This window comes from Rhinolophus hipposideros, assembly GCF_964194185.1.
Source record: "Rhinolophus hipposideros genome assembly, chromosome: 13".
Taxonomy (NCBI): Eukaryota; Metazoa; Chordata; class Mammalia; order Chiroptera; family Rhinolophidae; genus Rhinolophus; species Rhinolophus hipposideros.
In genome coordinates this window covers 28,883,084-28,909,440 of record NC_138059.1, presented here as the reverse complement: position 1 = coordinate 28,909,440, position 26,357 = coordinate 28,883,084, and the positions used below count along the sequence as shown (strand labels likewise).

Below are 26,357 nucleotides of genomic sequence, written 5' to 3'. Positions count from 1 at the left end.
AATTTGGCAACATTTTTCTTAAGGACACAAAAGGTTAATTGCCAAATGTGTGGTATCCTCTCTAAATACTTCTCATGAAACTCTTTTCAATCTACTTAAAATTCAAATCTTCTATATACATACATTTAAAAGTTATTTTATGGAAGGCGACGATCAACTAGGCAGGTACAAGTATTTTACTGAGAACTATTAATCTATAAACTTATAGAGCACATACACATTTCACTTTTACTGGTGCACCGAATTACGTTAGGCAGAGTAAAAGAAGGAATGGAACAATCATTTTATAACCTTTTAAATAGTTAAATTGATGGAACTCTGGAAGTGGAGAAAATTTATCACAAAGACCCATATTTTATTCTTTGATGTGGAGATAAAGATCACATCAGGGGGAGTAAAGAGCAGTGTGGAAACCACCAACCAGTGAGCTAAAGTGCGCTACTGATCATTCAACAGAGGTATGGCAGCAATCATTAACAGCAATTTGGAAACAAATGCTTAATAACTGAATTTCTGTCTACGGACCAATCAATCCTTCAGGAACCTAAAGACTGTAATGAGTCTGTGAAAGAATATAAACATTATGAGAGGACCTAAATGTCATCTGAGGAATTATCAAGAGACAAAATGCCTGTGGAAAAATGACTGACTAGAAAATCCAGCTTGTCAGTGACATTTCCCAGACTTACACAATTTTCTCAATTAGTAGGACCCCGCAAATTATCACCCAGGCGGGGGAAAAAAGCACATTCCGTTGACATTAGAATCCCTGGGGATGCAGAAGACAAACCTTACAAAGAGATTGATGAAGCAGAGGAATTTGTGTAAGCTTTGTGGAGTTTGCATAAAACAGTCATGAAAATAAATCTTCTCAGGAATACTCCATTGCAACCACACTGAGACAGCCCTAATTCTCTAAAAATAGAACTGGGTTCTCTAATTAGTCTGTGTATACTGGAAAACCTACTACTACAAGAAGAAAGTAGGTATCATGGGATAATATCTATAAATGGAACTTTGTGATACATCCTTTGAACTTAGGGTTTACTTCCCCTGAGGCTTTATTCTAAGCTTATCTACTGAAGGTCTCCAATTTCCAAGACACCCAGCACTGACACTATCGATGGTAGGTTGGATAAACAAACCAAGGACTTTCCAAGAATGGGGAAATGGTAAAATTATCACTATGAATATTTATTTTATTATTTTATTTTATTTTATTTTATTTTATTTTATATTTTATTTTATTTTATTTTATTTTATTTTATTTTATATTTTACGGCAGACATTCTTAGTTGTCTACCGAATAGTCAACCAACTATGTCTGCCACTTGTCCTTCTTCTTTGCTTATAGAACCCAAATGTTGTTCACTGTTCTTAAAATAGCCATGTCCTTCAAAGGAAGTCACAGTTTCTTCTAGTCCCATGGGGCTAATGTCTCTTGCCAAGTGATTTGTTTTAGGCAACAGGCATGTGGGCAATAGCCAATGAAACAGGAGAGATGTGTGCAGGGAGGACTCTGGAAAGAATTTTCAGTCTTGAAAGGGGGAACATGTTTCTGCCTCTGAAAGAATGCTAATCTATATTTTATTTATTCACTTAATAAATATTTATTACTCAGCATGTGTCCTGAAATCCAATCTACCTGTTCTTGAACTGGAAAAGAATGGCTTTAAAATACAGGTGAGTTTCAAAGGTACATTCTAATAAAGACTTGTACTTTAAAAATAGAATGGAAATGGAAGGGAAATAAATAGCAGACAAGAAGGAGGAAGGACTGGGTCTCCAGCAGAATGGTTCTAAAGGCCTAGTTTGTTTTCGAGGTCTGGAGAAGGAAATGCATGTTGTAGACAAAGACTACTGTCTTTCCCCCAAAATAAGACCTAGCCGGACAATCAGCTGTAATGTGTCTTTTGGAGCAAAAATTAATATAAGGCTCAGTCTTATTTTCCTATAAGACAGGGTCTTATAATATAATTAATATAACATAACATAACATAACATAACATAACATAACATAGCATAACATAACATAACATGATACTGGGTCTTATATTAATTTTTGCTCCAAAAGACGCATTAGAGCTGATTGTCGGCTAGGTCTTATTTTCGGGGAAACATGGTAGAGGCAAAGAGATAAGAAGAAGAACAGCACCAGAATTCCAAAAAAATCAGCCAACTCCGAAGCCCAAAGATGCGGAGGAGGATGTAGTGCCAAAGTGCTAGGCTGAAGAGCAGAACAGTCCACAAATCTGAAAGACCAACACAGCTTGAATGGGGTGGGACTTCCAATCTTGTACTAGGGATATTTGCTTTCTGCCATGATTTTAGCTTCCCCACCAGGCAAGCGTGTGTATGCTCATCTGTGTGCGTGTGGTAAGAGAGCAACTAAGTCTGACACAGCTGGGAGGATGCTGATTCCAGCACAGACCAAGGTTCTGCTCCTGTCCCAGGGTCCTTTACTAGATGTTCTACTTCTATGGCCTCTTCTTTGGGACTCTTCTTCTGCCCATCCTATAAATTATGTGTTCTCCAAGTGTGGTCCAGGGATTCTTGGTGGTGCCTGGGATACTTTCAGGGAAAATATGACATTAAACCTATTTCCATAGTAATAATAAGATACTATTTGCCTTGTCACTCTCACTTTCTGACACACGCACAGTGGAGTTTTCCAGAGGCTGCATGACGTGTGATATGGCCACAGACTGAATATAAAAGCAAATGGGAGAATCTCTGTAGCTGCAAAAAGATTTGCAAAAATGCAAAATAATGCCACTCTCCATGTTAATTTTTTTGTTTTAGAAAATATAACTATTTTCCATTAAAACGTGTAATTTACTCTAACACATAATGGGGCTACTTATTGTTATTTTAAAGTGAATTAACAAAAAATATTTTCAAAATTTTTCAGTTTCAATTTCTATCCTGTTTCCCCGAAAATAAGACCTAGCCGTACAATCAGCTCTAATGCGTCTTTTGGAGCAAAAATTAATATAAGACGCAGTATTATGTTATGTTATGTTATGTTATGTTATGTTATGTTATGTTATATTATATTAATTATAAGACCCTGTCTTATAGGAAAATAAGACTGAGCCTTATATTAATTTTTGCTCCAAAAGACACATTACAGCTGATTGTCCGGCTAGGTCTTATTTTGAGGGAAAGACAGTAGTCTTTGTCTACAACATGCATTCTATTCTATTCTATTCTATTCTATTCTATTCTATTCTATTCTATTATACTATACTATATTATACTATATTATATTATATTAACCTGGTCTTATATTATAGTAATATATTAATTTTTGCTCCAAAAGACGCATTAGAGCTGATTGTCTGGCTAGGTCTTATTTTCGGAGAAACACTGTAATGTGTGGTATCTGGACCAGCAGCCTCAGAGCTTGTGAGAAATGCAGACCTATGTATCAGAAGCTCTGCAGGTGGGGCCTAGCAATCAGGTTTGACAGCCCTCTAGGTAATTCTCACAGAAGCTTGAGAGTCTTGGCTCTAATACATTTATCTGTCATCACTTCTCCAAGGTGAGCATCCCAAGTCCTCTTAATGCTAGTCTCGTGGCTCTAGTACTAGGTTATGGACCTGTCTCAGTCTGCTCGGGTTGCCATAACAAAATACCACAGGCTGGATGGCTTAAACAAGAGAAATTTATTTTCTCACAGTCCTGAAGGATGGAAGTCTAAGATCAAGATGTCAGCAGGTTTGATTTCTCCTAAGGCCTCTCTCCTTGGCTTGCAGATGGCATTCTTCTCATTGTGTCCTCACATGGTCATTCCTCTGTGTGCCCCGAAAACTGTTCTTCCTGCTGTACTTTATGTCACGGCTGGTGGCATCCCAATCCATGAATTGTCACTTAAACCAGAAATCCTGGCGGGGAGGGGGAATCACTGTGGTCTTCTCACTCTCTCCCACCATCTAGGAAAAATCAACCACTAATCCTCTGATTGCTTCTAGATTTTTCTCATCATCATCCTCTCCTCACCAACCCTGCTATTGATGTGCAAGTTATATACTTGTCATTTCTCACCTATACCAGTAGGCACCATCTTTTTGTTTCTGAGGAAAGTGTGTTCATGCATAATCATAGCAGGTGTACGACACTCCTATAGCTACAGGCATGCAGCACAGATAAAATAGGCTTCAAATCCTGGGCAGTTTCTCGGCCCCTTGCAGGAGCTAGGGACAGTTCTCAGATTGATCAGGACACAGCACTGCCACTGAGAACCAGTGGCCTGAATGACAGCCACAGTTTTCTGAATGATCTTCTAGATACAACCTGGCTCCTTCAACTCCCGCCTCTACATGTGGCCAGAAGGCACTCCCCAAACAACCCGACCAGGCCAGTCCTGGTTACAAACCATCTGAAGTTTCTCACTCACTACAGAACAAAACCCAATCACCTTCACAAGGACCACAAAGCTACCCATGCTCTACCCCCTGCCAGGCTCTCAAACCTCATTGCTGGACTCTCCCTCCCTGGCAAGACAAGCTCTGGCAACCCCAATGCTGCCGTTCCCTGAACACAGGGCTATCTATTCCTTACCTCTGTGCCAGTCCTCATGCTGCCATCCTGAACAAATGCCCTTCCTTTCATTATTCCCCATGCTATACTCTTTAAAACAGCCAGATATCACCTCCTCCAGAAAGTCTTCCATGCCATGCCTCATCCACTTCCCTCTTCCCGTCTCAGGCATTCTGTAGTGACCCCTACCAGGGCACTCACCACCCTGTCCCATACTCATGTCTTTAGAAATCTGTCATTCTCACTAGATTCAGATTTCCTTGAGGACAGAGACCACGCCTTTTTCTTATTTTTATTCCCAGCATCTAGCACAAGATCCTCGTTTATAGTTGGTGCCCCATAAGTGTTAGACAAGTGAATGAATGACTTCCAGGACTAATGGAGCTAACTCAAGGGGCAGAGTCAACAAGAGCATCACATAATGTCAGAGAGAATGCAAAGTGCACGGGGGGATTGGCACAATTGCTGGGCAAGGCAGGGCTGGGTGGGATAGCTTCAAAATGAAAAGTCCTGAGATGGAGTTGAGAGGAAAACGGTGTGTCTGAGCCCTATTTTTCAAAGCCTGGGATCTGCTCCGACAGCCTTGCCAGTCTCACACTGGCTTTGCTTCAAGACTGTTTTGAGAGTATGCATCCAATTTCAGTCCCCAAGACATGTACTACCCATTAAGCTCAGTTTCAGGGATTTAGACATTGCCAATTCATATCCCATTTCTGGAATGCAATCTTTGTCTTCTAGAATCAACTGCAATTGCCCTACGCAAACTGCCCCAAAAGGAGGACTCAGGGAGGAACCACTGCACATTCTGACAGTACCTCTGTTCCCGCCTACCCTCGCCAGGGCCACAGGACTATTATTACCATGCAAACACCATCTTCAGTGGTCGCTTCCACTCTTAGCACTTCCTGGAATGCAGCAGGTAATCTCAGAGTTTATATCATCCTCCTGGGTGCAACAGACCAAGGCTCCTTGCTCCCTTTTGTGACATCTTGCCTCCTCTTAGCCACCCTGCTCCAATTTTTCAACTGTTCCTTCTTTGAGGTGATTTCTAACCCCCTCACAATTACGCACACTGTACTTCGAAACATTTCTGTGCTTTATTCGCCCATATTCCTCTTAAAACACGTTGCCTGGGATTCAAAGCAGTACTCCAACAGTGTTCTTAACCATGCAGGACAGTTTATGTCAGTCAGTGCATTTATTTCTTATAGTGGTTATAAGGCCACTAAGATGACCTCGGTTTTTAGTAGCCGTATCATTACAGTCTTGATAACTGTGCAATGGGGAGGAATATAATTATAATCAGAGCATAGATGCAGGACTTTGCCTTTGTCTCTCCATGAAAATGGCCTGGGAACATGAGATGACTGGGAGGTAGCTCCAGAATGTAATATTCCAGCCATAATCTTGACATGGCATCAGACACTTAACAAAGGGTTACAAAGAAGCAGAAGTTTCTGGAGACATATTAAGCAGATGCTGAGGATGTGACCTGGCTCTTAGAAGAATTTAACATAAAAGAAAGGAGTAGAAAGGATTAAGACACAGTTGCAAATTTCCTGTCAAGCCCAAGTGAGCAATCACCTTAAAAACTAGGTAAAGGTGGTCAAAAGGTACAAACTTCCAGTTATAAATTAAATAAGTCATGGGGATGTCTGTACAGCACGGTGATTATAGTTATAGTTATATAGTTGCATTATATATTTGAAAGTTGCTAAGAGAGTAGTTCTTAAAAGTTCTCATTACAAGAAAACAATTTTATAATTTTATACTTGAAACCCATACAATTTTGTTAACCAATGTCATCCCAATACATTTAATTAAAAAAAAAAAAGAAAATGGAAAAAAAGAAAACATTTTAACTATGTGTGGTGATGGATGTTAACTAGACATTTTTCTGATCATTTCACAATATGTACAAATCTCGAATCATTATATGATACACCTGAAACCAATATAATGTTATATGGCAATTATATCTAGTAAAAAAAAAATTAAGGTCCATTTCAAGGACTCCAGTTATCCAATGAAGAGATTTCACAATGAAACAATGAAACCATGACGAGGTCAAGCTCCAGGTATCTCTTATCACCCCTGGTATGGGAGTCACATAGAACAAGTGGCAGCATCTAACCAGCAAATTTAAGATACAAAAGAAACTTTGTATACAGTTGGGGTCAGTGGATGTTTATATCTGTTTAATGGACAAGTAAGAATTTTTATTATCTCTCTTTATTCAGTCTCAGGTGACTTTCCTTTGTAAAACAAAAAAATTCTTTGGTTTTCATTTAGCAAGTGACTAACTCATTGTTCGCCCTGCTCCCCCCACTCCCCATACCTATCTACCCTGATCTTTTTTTCAGAAACCACTGCCAGGCAGATCTTTCCCGTCAGGCTTTGGTGCAGGCAGCTTGAGCTATCACTTCTAGCTTTGGGTCATCTATAAATCGCAAAGCACACTTTCTATAGAATCCATAAATAAATTAGGGAGTCAACAGTGTCCGCAAGAATAGGAATCATTAATCTAGCCAAGAGTTGGAAGGAAAAAGTGGTAAGAGGATGGTTCTAGTAATACTGATAATTTGGTTTTATTGATAATTCTGATAATATTGCCAAAGGGTTATTTTCAAATCATGGTAAGGAACATGGGAAGGGAATTTGCCTAGACTTGATTTTAATTTTCTACAATTAAAGACTTGGTTAGCAAGTCTTACAACTGGTAACTTCTATGCCATAATTATAATGAATTGTTCCATTGATTTGTTTTTTCTTTGGACTGTTACCTATTTCTTGTTTTGTATCCAAACCTTTTGATGTCTTTCTCTTTCCTGTCACCAGTCAACTCCCATTTTGTCACTGTTTAGCATTCTTTGTTCGTCAGTTTTGGAAGAGGTAAAACTGCATTCAGCTTGCTTTGTCATTTAATAAAAACTCTGATAGGTGAGGGAGGAGATTGGTATTATTGGTTTGTTTCAATTTCCTTTCCAATGACCTGACTTTATATTAACAAAGTAATCACATCTGTAACTGTCAGGAGGAACTGGGGGCAACATCACCAGAAACCATTTTTAAGAGATGGGGTTGGAGATCTGAGGAAGAAGACAGGAGACCTAGATGTATTTTGTAAACCTAAATATTTTAAGATGTAATTTCATTTAAAAAGATGTAATTCCAAATATCCTGCTTACTTTGGCTTTCTTTTATCATAGAACAGGCAGTTCTTTGTGCCTTGAAAGAGACACACAGGCTGCAAAGAGCCATCTGAACTGCCCAGAAATGTCTTTAATCTTGACCATTTTCAAACACAGATCTCCATGGTGAACAATTTTCTGAGGACTTCTTACAATGCAGAGTCTGTTCAGAGGATACTGATTTCAAAACCTCTGTACACAGGGCATAATGAAGAGGGGAAGAAAGTGCACAGCTTCGGGTAACTTAAGAAAAAGGAAAAAAATTCTACGGGAAATGAAAGACTACCCAAGTAGAAAGCATGTAGCATGCTATGAGTCAGAATAAATGAGATGTAACTCTTCCAGGTCTAACAAAGATCAGTGCTTGCCCTCAAGCACTGCAAAGGATTATACGGTTTCTAGTTGTGTGAATAAGCACAAATAAAAAAGGATGCATGTAAAAGGTACTTAACATGATCACTGGCAAGAGATTTTCATTCATCTTTCATCAGTGATTTTGGTTCTATAATTTTCCATCGACTTTTATTCTCTTAGAACTGTAAAAATTCCACTCACTCATGAGCTGGTAAGGGTGCTTTATACTTACTATTTATCTGTTCAGTATGTGGATAGGTTAACCATTTCTGAACAGTGTGGTCTGAATAAGTGTGGTAATTTAGATATTTAGGAATGCAGATGAAGCCACTACACTGTTGGATTTTAGGGCTGACTGTGTGCGCATGTGAACATGAGCCAGTGGAGGGAGGAATTCAGTGCTCCCCCTTTCAGGACTGATCGATATTGTTTGTCCTCAGATCCATTCTTTTTTAAAAAAAATTAGTTTCAGGTGTACAAAACAGTGTAATAGTTAGACATTTATACCCCTCACATAGTGATAACCACCCCAATCTACTACCCCTCTGACATTGTATATAGCAGTTACAATTCCATTGACTCTATTCCCTATGTTGTACTTTACATCCTGTGACTATATATATATATATATATATATATATGTATATATATATATATATATATACATATAAAATTATAGTTGACATTCATTATTATTCAGCTTCAGCTGCAGGTGTACAGTGCAGTGGTCAGGCATCTACACCATCCATAATGTTGTCTCCCAAATAAGACAAGTGTCCATTCTTTGTGCTTGTCCTGCTTTGCTCTGTATCACATGAGGCTGACCTCTGTAGGCTGTTTCCCAGTCTCCTGTTTCATGGACCTCTAGCTGGGTTTGGCCAGAGATTGGACGGTAGGAAGAGGGGAGAAGCTGGGCTATTGCTCATTTTCCATCTCTGGCAGTGTTTTCATCTCTTTCTTGGCTCCAGCTTCCAAAGGACAAGCCCAACGTGATTCCTGCTTTGACTGGTCACCTTATGTTTCTCCAGCTTAAGGTTGGTAGCAGTTTATAGCTATGGCCAATTTGGGGTTGCTTCACTGTCCCCTGTTGAGCTTCTAGCCTTTGTAGTCAATTTCCTACATGACATTCCTTCTGTTTTAAATACTGAAAGTGGTTTCTGTTTCCGAATCGGATCTTGAATGATACAACTGATGTATAGGTTAATTGTCATCTATTGAATCATGGCTCCTTTTACTTTTATACAGAATCCCTTACTTTTATAATAAAAATAACAATAGCTAATATGTATAGAGAGAGTACTTCATAAGTACCAGGTAAATGTACTAGTAAGTCACTAGACAGAGGACAGCTACAGCTTTAGTCTCCAGCTTCCCTTTTCAGCATCTGTGCTACACCCCCTCAGAGTTACCAGCTGCCCTGGACCCCTTGGTAGTCCAAATACTTGGCACTCCAATCAAAAGTCAGAACCACTTGTGCACCCTGAGATGGGGATGAGACTTCCTCCAAGTTCCAGCTTTTAGGACCTCCCCCAGAGACACCTCTTCTCTTTTGGGTTCCAGCCCTAGGGGTGGTAGTCGCTTCTTTCAGTAATTATCTGGTTTACCTCAGCATCCTGGCTTCCAACATCTGTGTAATAAATCCCCTATATTCAATCTCCTTTGGTTGAAATATCTAGCATGGTTTATGTTACTATGATTAGACTTCGATAACATGGGTTCTTCTACCTTAATTCCCATAAATGTCCCATTGATTCTAAAAAATTGGCACTTATAGTCCATATTATTTCTATGTTTATTTCAACTATCCTAAGTTTAGGAGTTCTTATTTATATAACTACTTTTCATTCCCCCCTTTTTTGCTCTTTTTAATAAAATAATAAGAACAAAAATAAACACTGTCAAGTAATTGCATAAATCCTGTTTACAAGCAAAGCAATATTGCTGAAACAGAATATTTGACTGGCAGGCAGTGACTATGTGATACTGTATATGTTCATCAGCAACTGATGCATGAAAGATATACTTGGCATGCAAAGGGTGGCCGAGAGATATATGAATGCTTAACAATTTAAAAATTGAGAACCTTAAGCATTTGCTTTCCTGCAAAGGAAATCTAGAACTCTATTGGCAGACTCCTACTGCTTGTGTGATTAGAATGTTTTTATTGGCCATCATGATCTTATAACCATGTGCCAGATTGCTTTTCATTATAAGCAGGCAGTGATGAAAAAAAAAACTCCCATCCGTCAACCACTGGTATATGTGGTAGACAGAACTCTAAGATGGCCCCCTACGATTTCTGCACTGTGGTGCACAATCCCTTGTCCTTGAGTATCAGCGAATGTGAATATAATGGATGTCACTCACATGATTATGTTACATTATATAACAGAAGGGATTTTGTAAGTGTGATTTTATTCTCTAATCAGTTGACTTTGACTTAAAAGGGAGATTATCCTGGTGGGTCTGACTTAATTGGGTGAGCCCTTAAAAGGACTCCTGAAGCCAGAGATTCAAAGTGTAACATAGAGGACCTTTGGAAGGGGACTACATGGCATGGACCTGAGAGTGGTCTCTAGCAGCTGAGAATGTTCCCCGGAAAATAGACAGCAAGAAAGCAGGGATCTCAGTCCTACAACCACAAGGAAATGAATTCTGCCAACAATCTAAGAAAGCTTGGAAATGTATTTTTCCCTAGTCAAGCTTCCACATAAGGACTCACCTGGCTGAAATCTTGACTTCAGCTTTGTATGGCATTAACCTGTGCTGGACTCCTGACCCCCAAAACTGGGAGGTAATAAATTTGTGTTAAGTCACTAAGATAGTATTATTTGTTACACAGTAATAGAAAAATAGTACAATCAATGAAGGAATCAATATAGATAGATTCCATTTGCAACAGCAGCAAAATCCATAATAGCCCCAATAAGAAATATATAAGACCTATATAAAGAAAATTATACAATTTTATTGATACATAAAAGAGCATTTGAAAAATGGAAAAATATACTATGTCCCTAAATAGAAAGATTAAATGTTTTAAAGATATCAATCTTAAAGGAATTTTATGACAGATAAGAAATGCATTAATAGTTCAATAGGAAAAAAGTAAAATATTTGAACAGAAACTATGCAGATCATTTGGAAATCTTTGGGAGAGACCACCCTGGAAATAGCATCCAGGACCCTAAACTACCCCATAATCTGTAACTGAAACTTAAGTCTATAATGGTAGAATAAGTCTGACTTTTAGGCCAAGCAAACTCAACTAGACTGAGACAGTAAATTCCAGAGCTGGCAGGATAAATGCCTTTGCAAACCCATAGAGGTAGAGAAGTAAGCACAAATCCACAGTGGGAGTACTTTTATGATAATTTTGGGACCTGGGAGACAAGGTATGTGAAAACTCTCTGTATGCTGTAAATATATACATATATACATATATATATATATATATATATATATATATATATATATATATACACATTATTAAGTATTATCTTTGAAATATAGATAATGATATCTGTTTTACTTATCTTGTGATGTAATTTGATTAATTACGTGAATGTGTAGTTTAAAAATGCATGGATGTTAATGCAGGATTAGCTTTTGCTGAAACCCCAGTCTGGACCCCAAATTTACACAGAGAGGGCCTATCTGAAGTCACTGAGCCATAGGGGCAGGAGCAGCAACAGCCGGAATTGGCACATGACTAGAAGACAGACTGCCTGGTAGAGCCTCCTCCACTCTCCAGACTGTAGAATGCTGCCACCACAGTGGTTTGGCTACAAAAGGACATCAGCTGGGAACTTCAGCTTCACACTGGGCCAGTTTCATGTGTGAGCGACTTGGGCCAGTTTTATGCCTGCAGTTAGAAGGGTCCCATGGTTAGTGTATTTCTCTGTTGACACTGTCTTGAAATTCTTAATAATTTCTTAATAAAGGACCCTGCATTTCCATTTTGCACTGAGCCGGGCAAATTATGTAGCCAGTCCTGGCCTTAGAATCCATTTGGATTTTTGCTTCTTCTGACAAACAAATGAAATTTACCTGTGGTCAGGCATTGGCCCAGGAGTGAACATTTCTAGAACTGTCTTGACCTGCTCCCCTGCTAAGCAGTGCCATCTGTTAAATGTCCATCTGTTGGGCCCATTATAACTTCCAGAAACCTGGATAAGTCTCCAAAAAGAACTCTGCTGAGTTGCATTTGACCTGAGCAGCACCACCATTCTGTCAGTAACCTTCATGTTGTTACAGGTGTGGGAGACTTCCCTCCTGTCTAATTCCAACCAGTGGTGTATAACGAAGCTCCTAACGCTACCTTGTGGGTAGCCTGGGTTCCTGAGGATGCTTTCTTCCATGGTAGACAAAGGAGAACAGATAAAAAGACAGAGGAGATTAGAAAAAAGATAATATCAGAGATCAAGAATGATTACTCAAAAGTGAACTACCACTGAATGTTGTGTAACCTTCCTGAGCGTCAGTTTCCTCATCTGTGAATGGGGCAAGCAGAGAGGTACCCCCACTCGCACCCCTCCTACCACTACCACCCCCACAACCCCCACCCCACCCCCACTGCCAGAGACGACAGAGTATGTGTAAAAGGCTTTGTTTAGTTCCTGGAGCTTAGTGTTATCACTTATTACACAGCGGTTCCTAATCATTTGGGTCATGGGCCCTGGGAGAACCTGATGGTACCTTTGATTCTTTCTCCGTACCCCCAAAAATATCTCTTCTAAGAAGAGCTTGCAGAAGGTGCCAGCGTTAGACAACCGTTGAAGGTGGTCCCTGGGCCCAGGTGAAGGCCCTGCCTCTACACTGTTACTTAGGCGGTGCAATTTCCACTACCATCTTCGAAGTCTCCACCCGTGGGTCCCTGACGACCGCCACTCCGCTTCGACTCTACGGGAGGCTTCTCCATACGGTCTGTACAGCCCCGCGAGGGTCCGGGAGGAATGAGCAGCCGCCGCAGCAGGAGGCGGGCCCGGCTCTCGGCCCGCCCCGCGTCGGGGTCGGGGTGGGGGCTCCGGCCTGTTACCGGATGGAAACTCCGGGTGTCCAGGGGGGCGGGAGGGAAAGGGGGCGGGAGGGAGGTGCGCGGGTGAAAGGCGCATTGATGCAGCCTGCGCGGGCCTCGAGGAGCGGCGGGGCCAGACTCGGATCACGTCCGGGCTCCGGGTCTCCTGCTCCTGCTCCTGCTCCGCGCGTCTCGGGGCCGCCGCGCGCCATGCGCCGTCAGAGCCCCGCCGCAGCCACGGCTCAGCGGCTCCTCGGCGTCCTGCTGCTCCTGCTGCTGCAGCTGCGGGCGCCGTCGAGCGCCTCCGAGATCCCCAAGGCGAAGCAGAAGGCGCTGCTGCGGCAGAGGGAGGTGGTGGACCTGGTGAGTGCGGGGAGCCGGGCGGGACAGAGCCGCCGGCAGCGCGGGCAGGGCGTCAGTCAGCCGTTGTGCGTGTGTGGTGGAGGGGGGGCGGTTATGGAGGGGGGGCGGTTATGGAGGGGGGGCGGGGGGTGGGGGGTGGGGGGCGGGAGGGTGGGTGGGTGGGGGGTGGGGGGCGGTCTGCACAGCCGAGTGATGTGTCTTACTTGGGTGCGCTTAGGTGTCCCTCTTTGTCCCAGTCTACGTGTGAGGAAGGGCCTGAGCTGTAGGTGTAGTGGAGTGCTGGGACTCGCAGGGGAGACCAAAATGAGAGGGCCATCGCGCGGCGGAGATGACACCTGGGTTAGGTGGGATGCCCCTAAGAACAGGGAGTCGCCCAATTATTATTTTTCTGGCCTCTGAGACCCACCCTAGGATGATGAGGAGGGTTAGAGCGGCAATGAGAGTACAATGAAGAGCTTGGGTAGGTTAAAGCGTTGACCTGAGATTTGCCTGGGAGACACTGGACTGGATAATCACCTGGGTGGGCTGCGCCAGGGATATGCAACGTGTCCTTTGTTGGGGCTGGTGGCCACGTCTGCTTGCAGGAGAGAATAACAACCCTCACAAAGCCTGTGTCCAACTCTTTGTAACTTGAAGACTATGAGTCATGTTGGGTCATCTTCCTAGGGAGTATGGGCTGCAATTTACTTTGTTGGACGACCACAGCTGGGGCCAGGAATGGTTGAGAAGGCTTAAGGCCAGAAGGGGAAACGAAGGGGTCCAGCATTGAGCCATCAAGGGCCCATTTCATTGCTCACGTTAGAATATGGACAGTCAATCCTTCAAGACACCGTGGGTCTTCAGCCTGTGACCGCCAGGTAGGAGGCATTACAATTGAGCTGAGGGAGAACACAGTTTCCAGAAGAGCAAATAAATAGCCCAAGTGCTTTCTGAGGGGCTAATCTATGGGAAGGTCTGTTGACTTAAAACTCTTTCCCTCTAAAAGTCAACAAACCCAGTGTAGGGCAAGAGTGATCCTTTCACAACTATCATATTCCTTGACACGTATCTTCAATCCATAAGCCAACTGCAGACAAATATGGCTTACAGACATTGCAGGACATAGAGAAGAGGCATTTTTTGATTAAAAAAAAAAACTGTTTCGAATTTGTTAAACTGACATTGTAAACTGAGCTAGTAAGTCAAGCTCCCTGGCGGCTAGTTGTAAGGCAGATTCAAAAGCTCTGGAAAAAAATTCCTGCCATTTGACAGAGCACTTTTTGGTAATGCGCTATGTAATTTTGTTCCACAAAGCAGACTATGTGTTCAGGGCTACAGTTCTATTTTAAGTATCTAAATTGTTAAAAAAAAAAAAAAAAAAAAAAAAAAAAAAAAACTGTACCCAATGAATGTGGTTTATGTGCAGTTTGCATTTGTAAATTTGTAGCTATGATACACAAAATACCCCTTTCCCATAAAGAAAGCCAGCAATTTTTTTCTTTCCCTCCAAGAATTCACAGTACCCGTGGTTTCCCACAACTCTAGCCCAGCTTGGAAAAGCTTCCTATGCAGCCAGGCTCAGGTGCATCCTGAGTTTGGACTTTGGTTTTGCTAGGGGGGGAAAAACCCCACATAGTCGTTAAGAAGGCTTCAACAGATTCTATAAAGCAACTTCTTTGTACAGGAGCTTTCAAAGCATTTCTTTCAAGCTTCCAGCAAGCTCTGCCCCCTAGTGGCCAGTGAAAGAAACAGGGGTTCCTTCCCCAGACAGCTATCCAGCCTCTACCTGGCAAGTACTAAGCGTGTGCTGTTAGCATTTTAAAGTGAAAGAAGAACACAGCTGTAATACCTGTGGAACCAAATTCCATAAAATTATGTGGCCTCTGAAATGCAGTTTTTAGATGAAAAAACTGAATAAAAGTTCTCAACCACGGCACTATTGACATTTTGGGCCAAATAATTCTTTGCTGTGAGGACTGTACTGTGTATTGTAGCATATTTACCAGCATCCCTGGCCTCTACTTACTAGATGCCAGTAGCAGTTTCCTTCTCCCAAGGTGTGACAACCAAAAATGTCTGCAGACATTTTCAGTGTCCCCTGTGGGACAAAATTGTCCCCAGTCGAGAACTGTTATATAGGAAAATGAAACTTCGTGTAGCATCTTGTCCTTAGGGGAATAATAGTGAAGAAAACAAAGAATACCAGAAGTCTTATTGTTTCTCCCTTTCCACCTGAAATCTATGTCCAAACATTGCATGTATCAGCTAGTGTAAGTGTAGGAAATTACTAAAATGAAAATTAAGTCTAAAACTAGACTATCTTAGAATATTTTATACTTTAGCATATCTTCTAATACTTTTGCAATTTTGTTATTTTTCTTACTGTTTCTCTGTCAGTAAATAAATAACTGTGTCTTTTTTTCCACCCCTTACAATCAGGAAAGTAGCAGTGGTCAAAGTCACAAAAATCATTTATTAAAACAAAGATCAAATTAGTAATGTGAGAAGCAAATTAATTGGCCAACATTACAGACATAAGGATCCTGCTGAGGCAATGTCATTATTGGATTTTATAATATGAGCATAATATAATTATAATATGCATAATCCCTGATGGTGAAATTAAAAGATAAGCTTTGAAATTATTTTAATATGAAAGGGAACTTGTTTTTTTGTTCTCATTGGACAGTATATTTATATAGAATGATAGTATTTGACAATCTACACAAATGGGGGAATGTTAAAATAAAAATTTAAGTTAGGTTTGGAATTTGGAGGGTCTAATAAGTGGACCAATTCAGGAATATGATAGATGGAGATCAAAATATCATCTTTACCACCGATCCAACTACACTGGTGTGTGTGGCTTATGTGTGTTAACTGGCATGTTTGCTGATGCTCTCTTCTCCAGATGTAGGCCCTGGTAATGTCCACCCAAGGGAGTAGACACACTTGCCCAGGGTCCCTGCCAAACAGAATAATCATGTTTGGCATATGCAGTGTTTACTGTGTGCCAGGCACTGTTCTAAGCACATTTTATATATTATCTCACGTCTCATACAAACCCTGCAAGGTAAGAATCCTTACTTTCCCCATTTTACAAGTAGGGAAACAGATACTGCCATGTTTACCAGCTTACTCTATCTCACGTTGCTAATAATGAGAATCTGGCTCTAGAATCAATGCTGTTTAACTTTAATATGATACTGCCACTGCCACCCCCCACCCCAAAGAAAAACAGAGAAAATCTTAGCACTTAAGACATTTGATAGATTACTGCTACCCTGTTGAAGACTAACGGTCACCTGCAAAGAGGTCATTTAATCCCTGTCAGGGAGGAGGAGTGGGGTTGGAGGTCAGAAGTGTTAACATTCTCCACATAAAATTAGGCAGGAGAAGCAGGGGATATGTATATCCAACTTAGAAATATTACCAGTGTAAGATGATGATTGACTGTTAGGATTTTATTTTGTAATTATATCTATCGGAATTTATTTTAGAGAAATAATTCAAAAGGAAAAAGCTATATGGATAAAGATTTTCGTTACAATAATATTAATGATAGAAAAAAATAGAAATAACCTAAGTATCCCAAAATTGTGCACTGTTTGCATAAAATTGTAAAAGTAGAATTCCAAGTCCCTTTACGACATCATAGAGTTAGAAGAAAAAAGCAGTATACCAAATAATGTCCACCTTGGAATACAGCCATTTAAAAATGATGTGTGCTTTTAATAGCAGTAGAAAAAAGCAGATAAATGAAAACATTTTGTCTTTGATTTGTGTGTGAATGTGTATAAAGTCTGTGAAATAAAAAGAATAGGAAAAAGACCGCAATATTTTAGAAATAACTTTAAAAGCATTTCTCTATAATAACTCATCTAGAACATGAACAAGTGGTATGAAAGGATTCTTGATTCCAAGGGCTCAAAATAAATGGAAATTTAATCAGAGTGAGTCTTTGAATTTTAAGTGGTACAAGTTTTTCTCCCTTTCCTTTTTCCACTAGTATAATGGAATGTGCTTACAAGGGCCTGCAGGAGTACCTGGTCGAGATGGGAGCCCTGGGGCCAATGGTATCCCTGGTACTCCTGGGATCCCAGGTCGGGATGGATTCAAAGGAGAAAAGGGGGAATGCCTGAGGGAAACCTTTGAGGAGTCTTGGACACCTAACTACAAGCAGTGCTCATGGAGTTCACTGAATTATGGCATAGATCTTGGAAAAATTGCAGTAAGTAAAATCTGAATTGTTTTAAAGTTGAAGCAAAACTTAAGGGTTTTCATAGTTGAGTCTTAATTTAGGTGAGATTTTATTTTATTTATTTTTGCCAAAGACTTTTTAAAAAATTAAGGAGTAGGTACCATGTGACATTAACTTAAAATTAATGAGAAAAAATTGATGACATGAATTTTATAAAGGTATTTCTAATTTCTAAGACAAAAAAAATCACCATATTATTTTAACCCTAATACTTCAAATAACTTACTTTTTTTTTAATCCAAACAAAAAAGGTGAGCATACTTGTCAGTGTCCACAAGATTGGACAGTAAGCAACTTTCCCATCTTATCCTAATGTAAATTTAAATTAGTCTAAGAAATTCTGCTGTGGCTTCAGACATAAGGGTGGGAAGAACCTTCTAAGAAATTACTACATGGAATTACTATCTGGAAGTGAGAAATCCATTAGTATTTGTCCGTATTCTGGGTAGCTGACCCAACTCAAAACTGCTCAGCCTAAGAGAAGTGGAACGGACAAGAGTGACCATTTGGACTACAGTGACCATTTTAAATTGTTCTGCAACATTTAGGGGGAAATTTACTCAAAATAGCCTGTCTGGCAATGCATTTTGATTAATGACTCAGTCACTTTGATCAGTGTTTGCTTTAAAGGTACCTGGCAAACCCCCTGGATGGCGTAAAGTTGAAGAAGTTCCTACTATTCCTAAGCCTTTCATTTGTTGATCAACTCTGTACATGATTCCATATTCACAATATATTACTTCATAATATTAACCACTACTACCACCAGGCAAATAGAAGAGATTTGATTTTCATAAAACTCTATTTTAATCTGTGTATTACCCCTGATTCTTATCTCAGCTCTTTAATGTCTGCTCTTTTATCTATAAAAAGGTTTGAGACTCTCTTGGTTTGATTTTTATGTGATAGAATTTCTGTATAGCTTGTATGGTTTGGGTGACTGTGATCATTTTATTTTATTGGTGATTTCTTAGAAAGCATTTTGTTAAAATGTTGCCTGCTTCTTCAAACATTTGACATTGATAGACTGGTTGCTTATTTCATAGTTCATTGAAAGTTGCTGAGTTCTCTCTAAAACCATATCCCCTGTGAACTCTGAATTATTAATATGCTTTCAAGTTCTTTTTAGCAGTAGTCTGAATGGGTTTGGGAGCCTTCTGCAAGTAAAAGGTAGTAGGACCATGAGCCAATTGACAGACAGATTTTTCAAAGACCAATTAAAGAGAAAAAAAAACAAAAATCAACCTAGGCCTTAGAATCGTGTCACATAGGTAAAAACTGAAACCCTACCTATCATGCTTGACCCCCTGCTACCGTCTGCTGTTAATCGAATAGAAACAGATCAGGAATAAATACCAGGGGTGCAAAAAAAACGTATATGAGGCGACACTTTGATCAGCTTTGCTCAAGCATTACTTTGCCGTAATCAGAAGTGTCAGGACCCTGATGGTAACCACTTTGAGCACCTCTTGTAATTGCAAACGTGACTTGTATTCATCTTTTGTTATCGGTATATATTGAGTATTACAATTTTAATACAGTTTTTTTTCTTAAAATGTGTATACATTTTTTTGGCACTCTCTGTATATCTGGACAGTTCTAATCTAGAATGTGAGTTAATGAGGGCAGAGATTCTGTTTGGTTTACTGCTGTATCTGTGGCATTTAGCACATAGGGCTCACAATATATTTTTGGAATGAAAAAAAGTAAATATATAGATTGATTTGGTCTACATACTGAAAGCTAGCTGTTTTGGGTAAAAATGAAAGACAACTTCAATGGTGTGAATAATTCCAAGAATGCTATAATTTGATTTTTTTTAGAGTTCCTAACATCACAGTCTCATCTATCTTGGAGAACATTTTTCTCGCTCTGTAAAAGTCAAATGTGGTTTTGGGAAAAGGATAGTTAAATAAAATTCACAATACAGTTTAAAGGCATCTTTTTAATTAAAGTTGAAAATGCACATTAAACCCTATTTCTATTTTTGTGACAGGAGTGTACATTTACAAAGATGCGTTCGAACAGTGCTCTCAGAGTTCTGTTCAGTGGCTCACTTCGGTTAAAGTGCAGAAGCGCATGCTGTCAACGTTGGTATTTCACATTCAATGGAGCTGAATGTTCAGGACCTCTTCCCATTGAAGCCATAATTTATTTGGACCAAGGAAGTCCTGAACTGAATTCAACAATTAATATTCATCGCACTTCTTCTGGTATGTAGAATAGTGGCATTGCAGGATGGGTCTCAGATCTTTAGAGACCAAAGATTTGTTTTTGAGTCCACTATTATGTCAGGTTATAAGGCTGTTATTAAGAGACCTACAGCAAGTTTTCAGCTCATAATGCTCCACCCTGGTTGCATTTCAGAATATCCTGAAATGGACCTTTAAAAAATATGTGGATGCCTGGGTCCCATTTCTCACCAACTAAATCAGAATCTTTGGGAGTAAGACCATATCTTTTTGAAAAATCCCCAAGGTTGAAAATCACTAAGTTAGATGAAATGGCAAAACAGTCAATAATGTCATAGAGCAGTGGTTTTCAGCACTGGCTACACATTGGACTAAACTGGGGAACTTCGAAAAATCCCCATGCATGCCTGGGTACCACCCCTCCAGGGAGTGTAACTTAATGGATCTGGTACTCCCTAGGCAATGGGACTTCCAGACTCTCTCCTGGTTGTTCTAATGTTCAGTCAAGGTTGACAACCTCTAGCTTAAGTTGATAAGGAGACCAATTTCTCTGCCTTATCCTTTAAAAGAATAGATGAAGTCTGCTGAATTTGTAAAAGAGAACATTTCTACATTATCCCTGCATTCTTTGTTTGTCTCTACCTAGTATGAGAGAAAAGATATTCAATTAGACCAGTGGTCAGATAAGCTATAAGAAGAAAAAATATTGGTTTGTTTTGTTTTATTTTAAGGTTAATTAAAGAAAGCTTAGAAGATATCAGAAAGCAGAAGGGAGAAAATTACCTATTAATGTCATCATCCAGACAACACCACTATCGTTATTTGGCTGCCCGCCATTTTGGTTTCTTGAGTGGCTGTGAGGTGGCACACCGTGACAGCATAGGCTGGGCGAATGACAAGATGTATATATTGCTGGCTTCATTTCCCTGATTTCTTGAAGGGATTTCTCACTAATTTTGTACTTAAAAATGGCCAAAGGAAGAGAAGAGATCCCTCCACTATTAACCAGAGGAAATTATATTACAGCACTCTTTGGGAATCCAAGTCAGATACTTAACTCAAAAACTAATATAGCACATTTATCCTTAAGAAATCAAGGGCATCCCTTCCACATTCTTCCTCAAATCTCCACAATGTTCTCGAGATGTAAAAAAGATATTTTAAGCCCCTCTCTTTGCACATAGAGAAAGCCTAAGGAATTAAAGTGTCTTAACCAGGACAGCAGAATCAGTGTTCAGGAGAGCAGAAACCAGATCCCTGCCCTCTTGTCTCCCTAGCCCTCTCTTTGATCAGACTAAAAAGCCTCATCACAAAGTCCTTAGCTACATGTGCTGGAAAGGAAGATGTGCTTTCCCTCTGAGAAGCAGTCTCTAAAATAAGAAAAATATAGATATAAAATTAAAATTTGATTAGGAAGTGATACGTGATTAGATAGTAGTAGATATAATCAACTTACTCTATTATCTGTAAGCTGTATGTGTTAATATTTTGCTATAGTGTAAGCAAGCCCTCAGCCCAGAAATTGTAACTTATACATGTATATACTTTCTAAATTATTTAACGTGGCATTTCCCAACCATGGTGTGAAATCTCATTTGGTGTGGTCAGTTGGGTGGAATGTCAGAAGCAATTTGTTATTCTTAACAACTTTTGTGTTAAGATGAATTGAAGGTTCCCTCCACAATAAAATCACTTTCCCTTGCACACAGATACTCTTTCTTGAGGGAAAGGAAAGGAGATGCACTTATGTTAGCAAATCAGAGGATGACTTAAAGCTTTGGATATGCCCATGGGAGTTTGAAAAACATTTGAATGCCATCTTATTGCCTGGGTCCAGGAAGAAAACAGGTTGAGAACCTCTAATCCAACATATTTTAGGTGCTTAATAAGCCGCAATACTATACGGTATTATAGCAAAAATGTTCATTCATTCAAAAAACATTTTTGTCATTTGTTAAAGACTATATGCCATGACCATTTGACTCTTCCTGTGGGAGGCTGACTCTAGAACAAAGTTTGTTTGACATCCTATAGGGTGAAGTGAACAAGTTTCCAGGCCATGGGTGTCAAGACCTTGGGAAAACAGGAGGGTTTCTGGGCATTCTCACCTGGCGTGGTGCTGAGGATACTAGATTAAATGGGACTGGGCACACTGGTTAGTTCTCCCAGCTTTGAAAGGGGCTTGCCCTAGAGCCAGGTCCCTGGATTCTGAGGGACTTGCCTCAGGATTGCTACAGGCCTATATCCCTGAGGCTTACCTGGAATGCACTGACTTTTTAGGAAACCTGGCCTGTCGAATGATGTCATCCTACACTACTTATATGTCAGGACTCATTTTCTTGAAGAATCTGTAACTTCTGGTTCGTTTTCCACCTTACACAGACATCAAAGGGGCTATATCTTTTTGCCTATTAAAATGAGCACAGGGGGAAGATTTTTTTTTTTAATGTAGGAGAAGAACCTTGGTAAAATGAAATGCAAGCTGTGTATTAGTATGTGAAAGTCCAGAGATTCTGAGCAAAAATATATATTTATATAGCATAAGAGGAAAGGCAGAGTTGTTTGTTTGTTTTTTCACTGAGGAAATTCTGTGTAAAATGAGATTCACAGGTTGAAGGACTGGTATAATGATTATGCTCGAATTAATGTCATAAAAGTTCTTTGTTCTACTTGAATATCATCAAGTGTGCAGGTAAGTGTTGGGAAGGGCTTTTTTAAAAAAAGACTTGCATATCAAATAAAGTCTTGGCTTTTAATAGTGTTGGCTTCGTTTAGTCAAATAAATTGCTTTTTTGTTTTAGGTCATCTCTGTAACTAAAATTCTGGTATTATGTTAAAAACCTGTAAGAAACTGCCTGGTAAGCTTATGTTATAGAATGGATATGTATTTGTCTTTTAAAATATGTATATGCTAATAAAAAGAGAATTTATCTCTATGAAACCCTTATCAACTATTAGAATTTTTAATTCACTTTACATTACATAGGATTATTATCTAGCTTGCTAAAATAATACAATTTAGCTAAAGGTTTTTGCTTTCTAAAGAAAGATGTCCCTTTCCTCTTTGTGTTGCAGTGGAAGGACTTTGTGAAGGAATTGGTGCCGGATTGGTGGATGTTGCTATCTGGGTTGGTACTTGTTCCGATTACCCTAAGGGAGATGCTTCTACTGGATGGAACTCAGTGTCTCGCATCATTATTGAAGAACTACCAAAATAAATTCTTTAATTTTCATTCCCTACCTCTTTTTTATTATACCTTTGAATGGTTCGTTTTAGTGACATGTAATTTTTAGGTAGACATCGGAATGAAAAACGAAGCTAAACATGTTTACAGACCAAAGTGTGATTTCGCACTGTTTTTCAGTCCAGTATTATTCGTTTTTTCCTACAATCAAAGATGTTTGCAGGATTTCGTAGTTGAATAGAATACTGTCTTCGTATTCCCATTCCCTGAAACTATAATTTAGAATATCACCGTGGCCTTTAATTTTTCCTGTTCTCTTAGTATACACTTTTTAAAATATAAAAGCTACCCGTCTTTGTACAAGTTGTAAATGTTCAAAATTGTTTTATATCTGTGAAATAAAACTTATTTCAAACAACTTTAATATCTTTAACCTAATTGCCACTAAAATTAGAGTTTCTGGTGCTTTAGATCTGAAAAGTTGAGTTAAATCTATATTTGTATTTATTCATTTAACAATGCTATATTGACTTTTAGTATATGTATAATTCCATATTTTGAGAGATACAAAGAGAAAGGAAATTTATGTGTCAGGAAATACACTAGCACTTTAGGAATTTTATCGTTATAATTTTTATCTTTTTACTCTTAAAAAAAAGAGTAAAAAGATGTGAATTCTGCCCTCAAATTGCTTACCACTTGGTAGGGAGGATAAGGTATATACAAAAATGTCAATAAATCAAAGATTATATGTTGATTGCCATAAAAGTTGTTGAAGAGACTGGTATAATTCAAAGGAAGATCTGTCACTTCTGGTTGAGGTGATTAGAAAGAATACAGGTGTAAGACTGATAAAGGTAAGTAAACCCTGGGCTTGAATTGGAAGTCTCAGTAGGAGTTCATAAGGTACTTTATCTTAAATAAAGCTCTAAAACAATAACAACAAAATCTCCTAGCTTTGTTTACTGAAAAGGCTTAGAAACAATGACTAATCTAGTAATGCCCAGATTGTGATCTCTGCATACAATTTCCTACTCAAAGGAATTAAGGGTCCTTGAATAAATGGGTGATTTCATCTCTGGAGCAGGAAATGTATAATACAAGCCTAGAACACTTTGTCATACTGGAAAACTATGGCAACTATGGCAACTATACTAAGGCAACTATGAAAGACAAAAAGATCCAGAGCCAACATGAATTGTTCCCCAATGGCAAAGATGATAGCAATTTAAGCATCAATAAAGATAATAACTGCAATGATTTGAGCCGCATCAAATATGTTTAAATGCATGAGTTCATAATGATATTAACATAAAATTCATTGGTCAACTTAGAGGACGCCAGCAAACCAACTTGTTACTTTGAAAACTGGTACGTAGTAAAAACCAAGCATTTATTCTGCTTTCTCCATATGAACTGTATTTTTGGGTAACAAGTTGTTGATGAAAGGAAATTTCACCTTATAGAAGTGTGTGTATGTATAAACTCATGAATTAAGGGATCTAGCAATGGTCATCAGTGACGGATAACTTCCCAAAGAGAAAGACAAACCAGACTATGTGCCTCCTAATGAAAGGACATAATACCACCCAAGAAATAATTTTGCCAAAGAACAATCAAACCTGGGTCTGATTTAGCCTCCAGATATCACCATTAAATTGTAGGAAATACAGGAGGATAGAAGAACATGTTAATTGACATGACAGGGTTATAATCAGCAAATCCGGACTGTAGGAAACTCAAGACAACTTGGTTTCTTCAACAAATTGCAAGAAAAGAGAAAGAGAAAAAAAACCCATGAAAGTAAAACAGAGTTAATATATCAACCCATTTCAATGTAAGGACTTCATGTGAATGCTTGAGGTAGTTGACAACAGTTGAACATTGGATATTTTATACTAAATAATTATACATTTTTAGGTGTGATACTGGTATCGTGGTTGTTTTTAAATGGTGCTTATTTTTTAGAGATATTGAAGTATTTAAGATAAAGTGATATGGTGTCTGGCATTTGCTTCAAAATAATCTAGAAAGGAAAAGTGGATGAGAGGGGATCTAGATGAAAAAATACTGAACATAGGTGGAAGTTAACCAAGATGAGTAAAAAATTTGACAGATGAGGCCTGGGATTAATGACATTTTGGGTGGGTGGGGACAGGAACATTAGTTAAGACCTCTTTGAATTGGCAGACTGTGAAGATATTTGTGTTCCACATGAATGCCTACCAAATGTTATCCACTGCAGAAGAGGCTCTTAATAATGAGGTAGACAAAATAACACTGGATGTCAGTCATCTTCTTTCCCAATCCACTGCAGTGCTAGTTCAGTGGACCCATGAACAAAGAGGCCATGGTGGCAAGAATGGAGGCCATGTATGGAGTCAACAACATGGAATTTCCATTGCTAAGGCTGGCCTGACTACTGCTACTGCTAAATGAAGACCAGCATTGAGTCTCTAATATGGCACCATAATATGGCACCTAGGGGTCAAGCTAGCCACCTACCAGCAGGCTGATGACATTGAACTTCTGTCATAGAGGTGCAGAAATTCATTCTCACAGAAATAGACATATATTCTAGGTACAGATTTGCCTTTTCCGACCGTAATGCATCGGCCAGCACTACCATTGATGGACTCACAAAATGCCTTATCCACAGTCATGGCATTCTACACAGCATTGCTTCTGATCAATAAATTTCATTTTGTAGCAAAGAAGTGCAGCTACAAAATTCCCCATGGAATTAAGTGGTCTTACCACATAACCCATTACTTGAAAGTGGCTGGCCTAAATGAAAGGTAAAATGGCTTATTGAGGACTCTATGGTACCCGTTGATAGACAACACCCTAAAAGAATAGGGTTCTGTGGGTGGACGGGTGGCTCAGTTGGTTAGAGTCCGAGCTCTGGGCAACGGGCCTGCCGGTTCAATTCCCACATGGGCCAGTGACCCGCACCCTCTGCAATTAGAATGAAGTCAATGAGCTGCCACTCATCTCCCAGGTGGCCAGATGGCTCAGTTGGTTGGAGCGTGGGCTGTCAACAACAAGGTTGCCGGTTGGACTCCCGCAAAGGATGGTGGGCTGTGCCTCCTGGAACTAACAATGGCAACTGGACCTGGAGCTGAGCTGCGCTCTCCACAACTAAGATTGAAAGGACAAGTTGACTTGAAAAAGTCCCGGAAGTACACACTGTTCCCCAATAAAGTCCTGTTCCCCTTCCCCAATAAAATCTTTAAAAACGAATAGGGTTCGGTCTTATTAGGGTGCAGTATA

The 26,357-nt window shown here is 39.5% G+C and overlaps 1 protein-coding gene across 3 annotated transcripts; it reads left to right on the top strand.

The window, feature by feature from the left end:
* Nucleotides 1-1,515: 1,515 nt before the first annotated feature.
* On the top strand, nucleotides 1,516-24,014 carry CTHRC1 (collagen triple helix repeat containing 1). Of its 3 annotated transcripts, none has more exons than XM_081070266.1 (7): nucleotides 1,516-1,683; nucleotides 5,281-5,461; nucleotides 9,056-9,121; nucleotides 12,917-13,467; nucleotides 17,456-17,677; nucleotides 19,704-19,920; nucleotides 22,975-24,014. In XM_081070266.1, the coding sequence occupies exons 4-7, from the start codon at nucleotides 13,129-13,131 to the stop codon at nucleotides 23,115-23,117; spliced, it is 921 nt and encodes a 306-aa protein (XP_080926392.1). In that variant the 5' UTR covers nucleotides 1,516-1,683; nucleotides 5,281-5,461; nucleotides 9,056-9,121; nucleotides 12,917-13,128; the 3' UTR covers nucleotides 23,118-24,014. The 3 variants fall into 3 exon arrangements, with proteins under 3 accessions (XP_080926392.1, XP_080926393.1, XP_080926391.1); XM_081070267.1 differs by having other exon boundaries at nucleotides 12,831-13,467; XM_081070265.1 differs by lacking the exon at nucleotides 9,056-9,121.
* The last annotated feature ends 2,343 nt before the right edge of the window (nucleotides 24,015-26,357 follow it).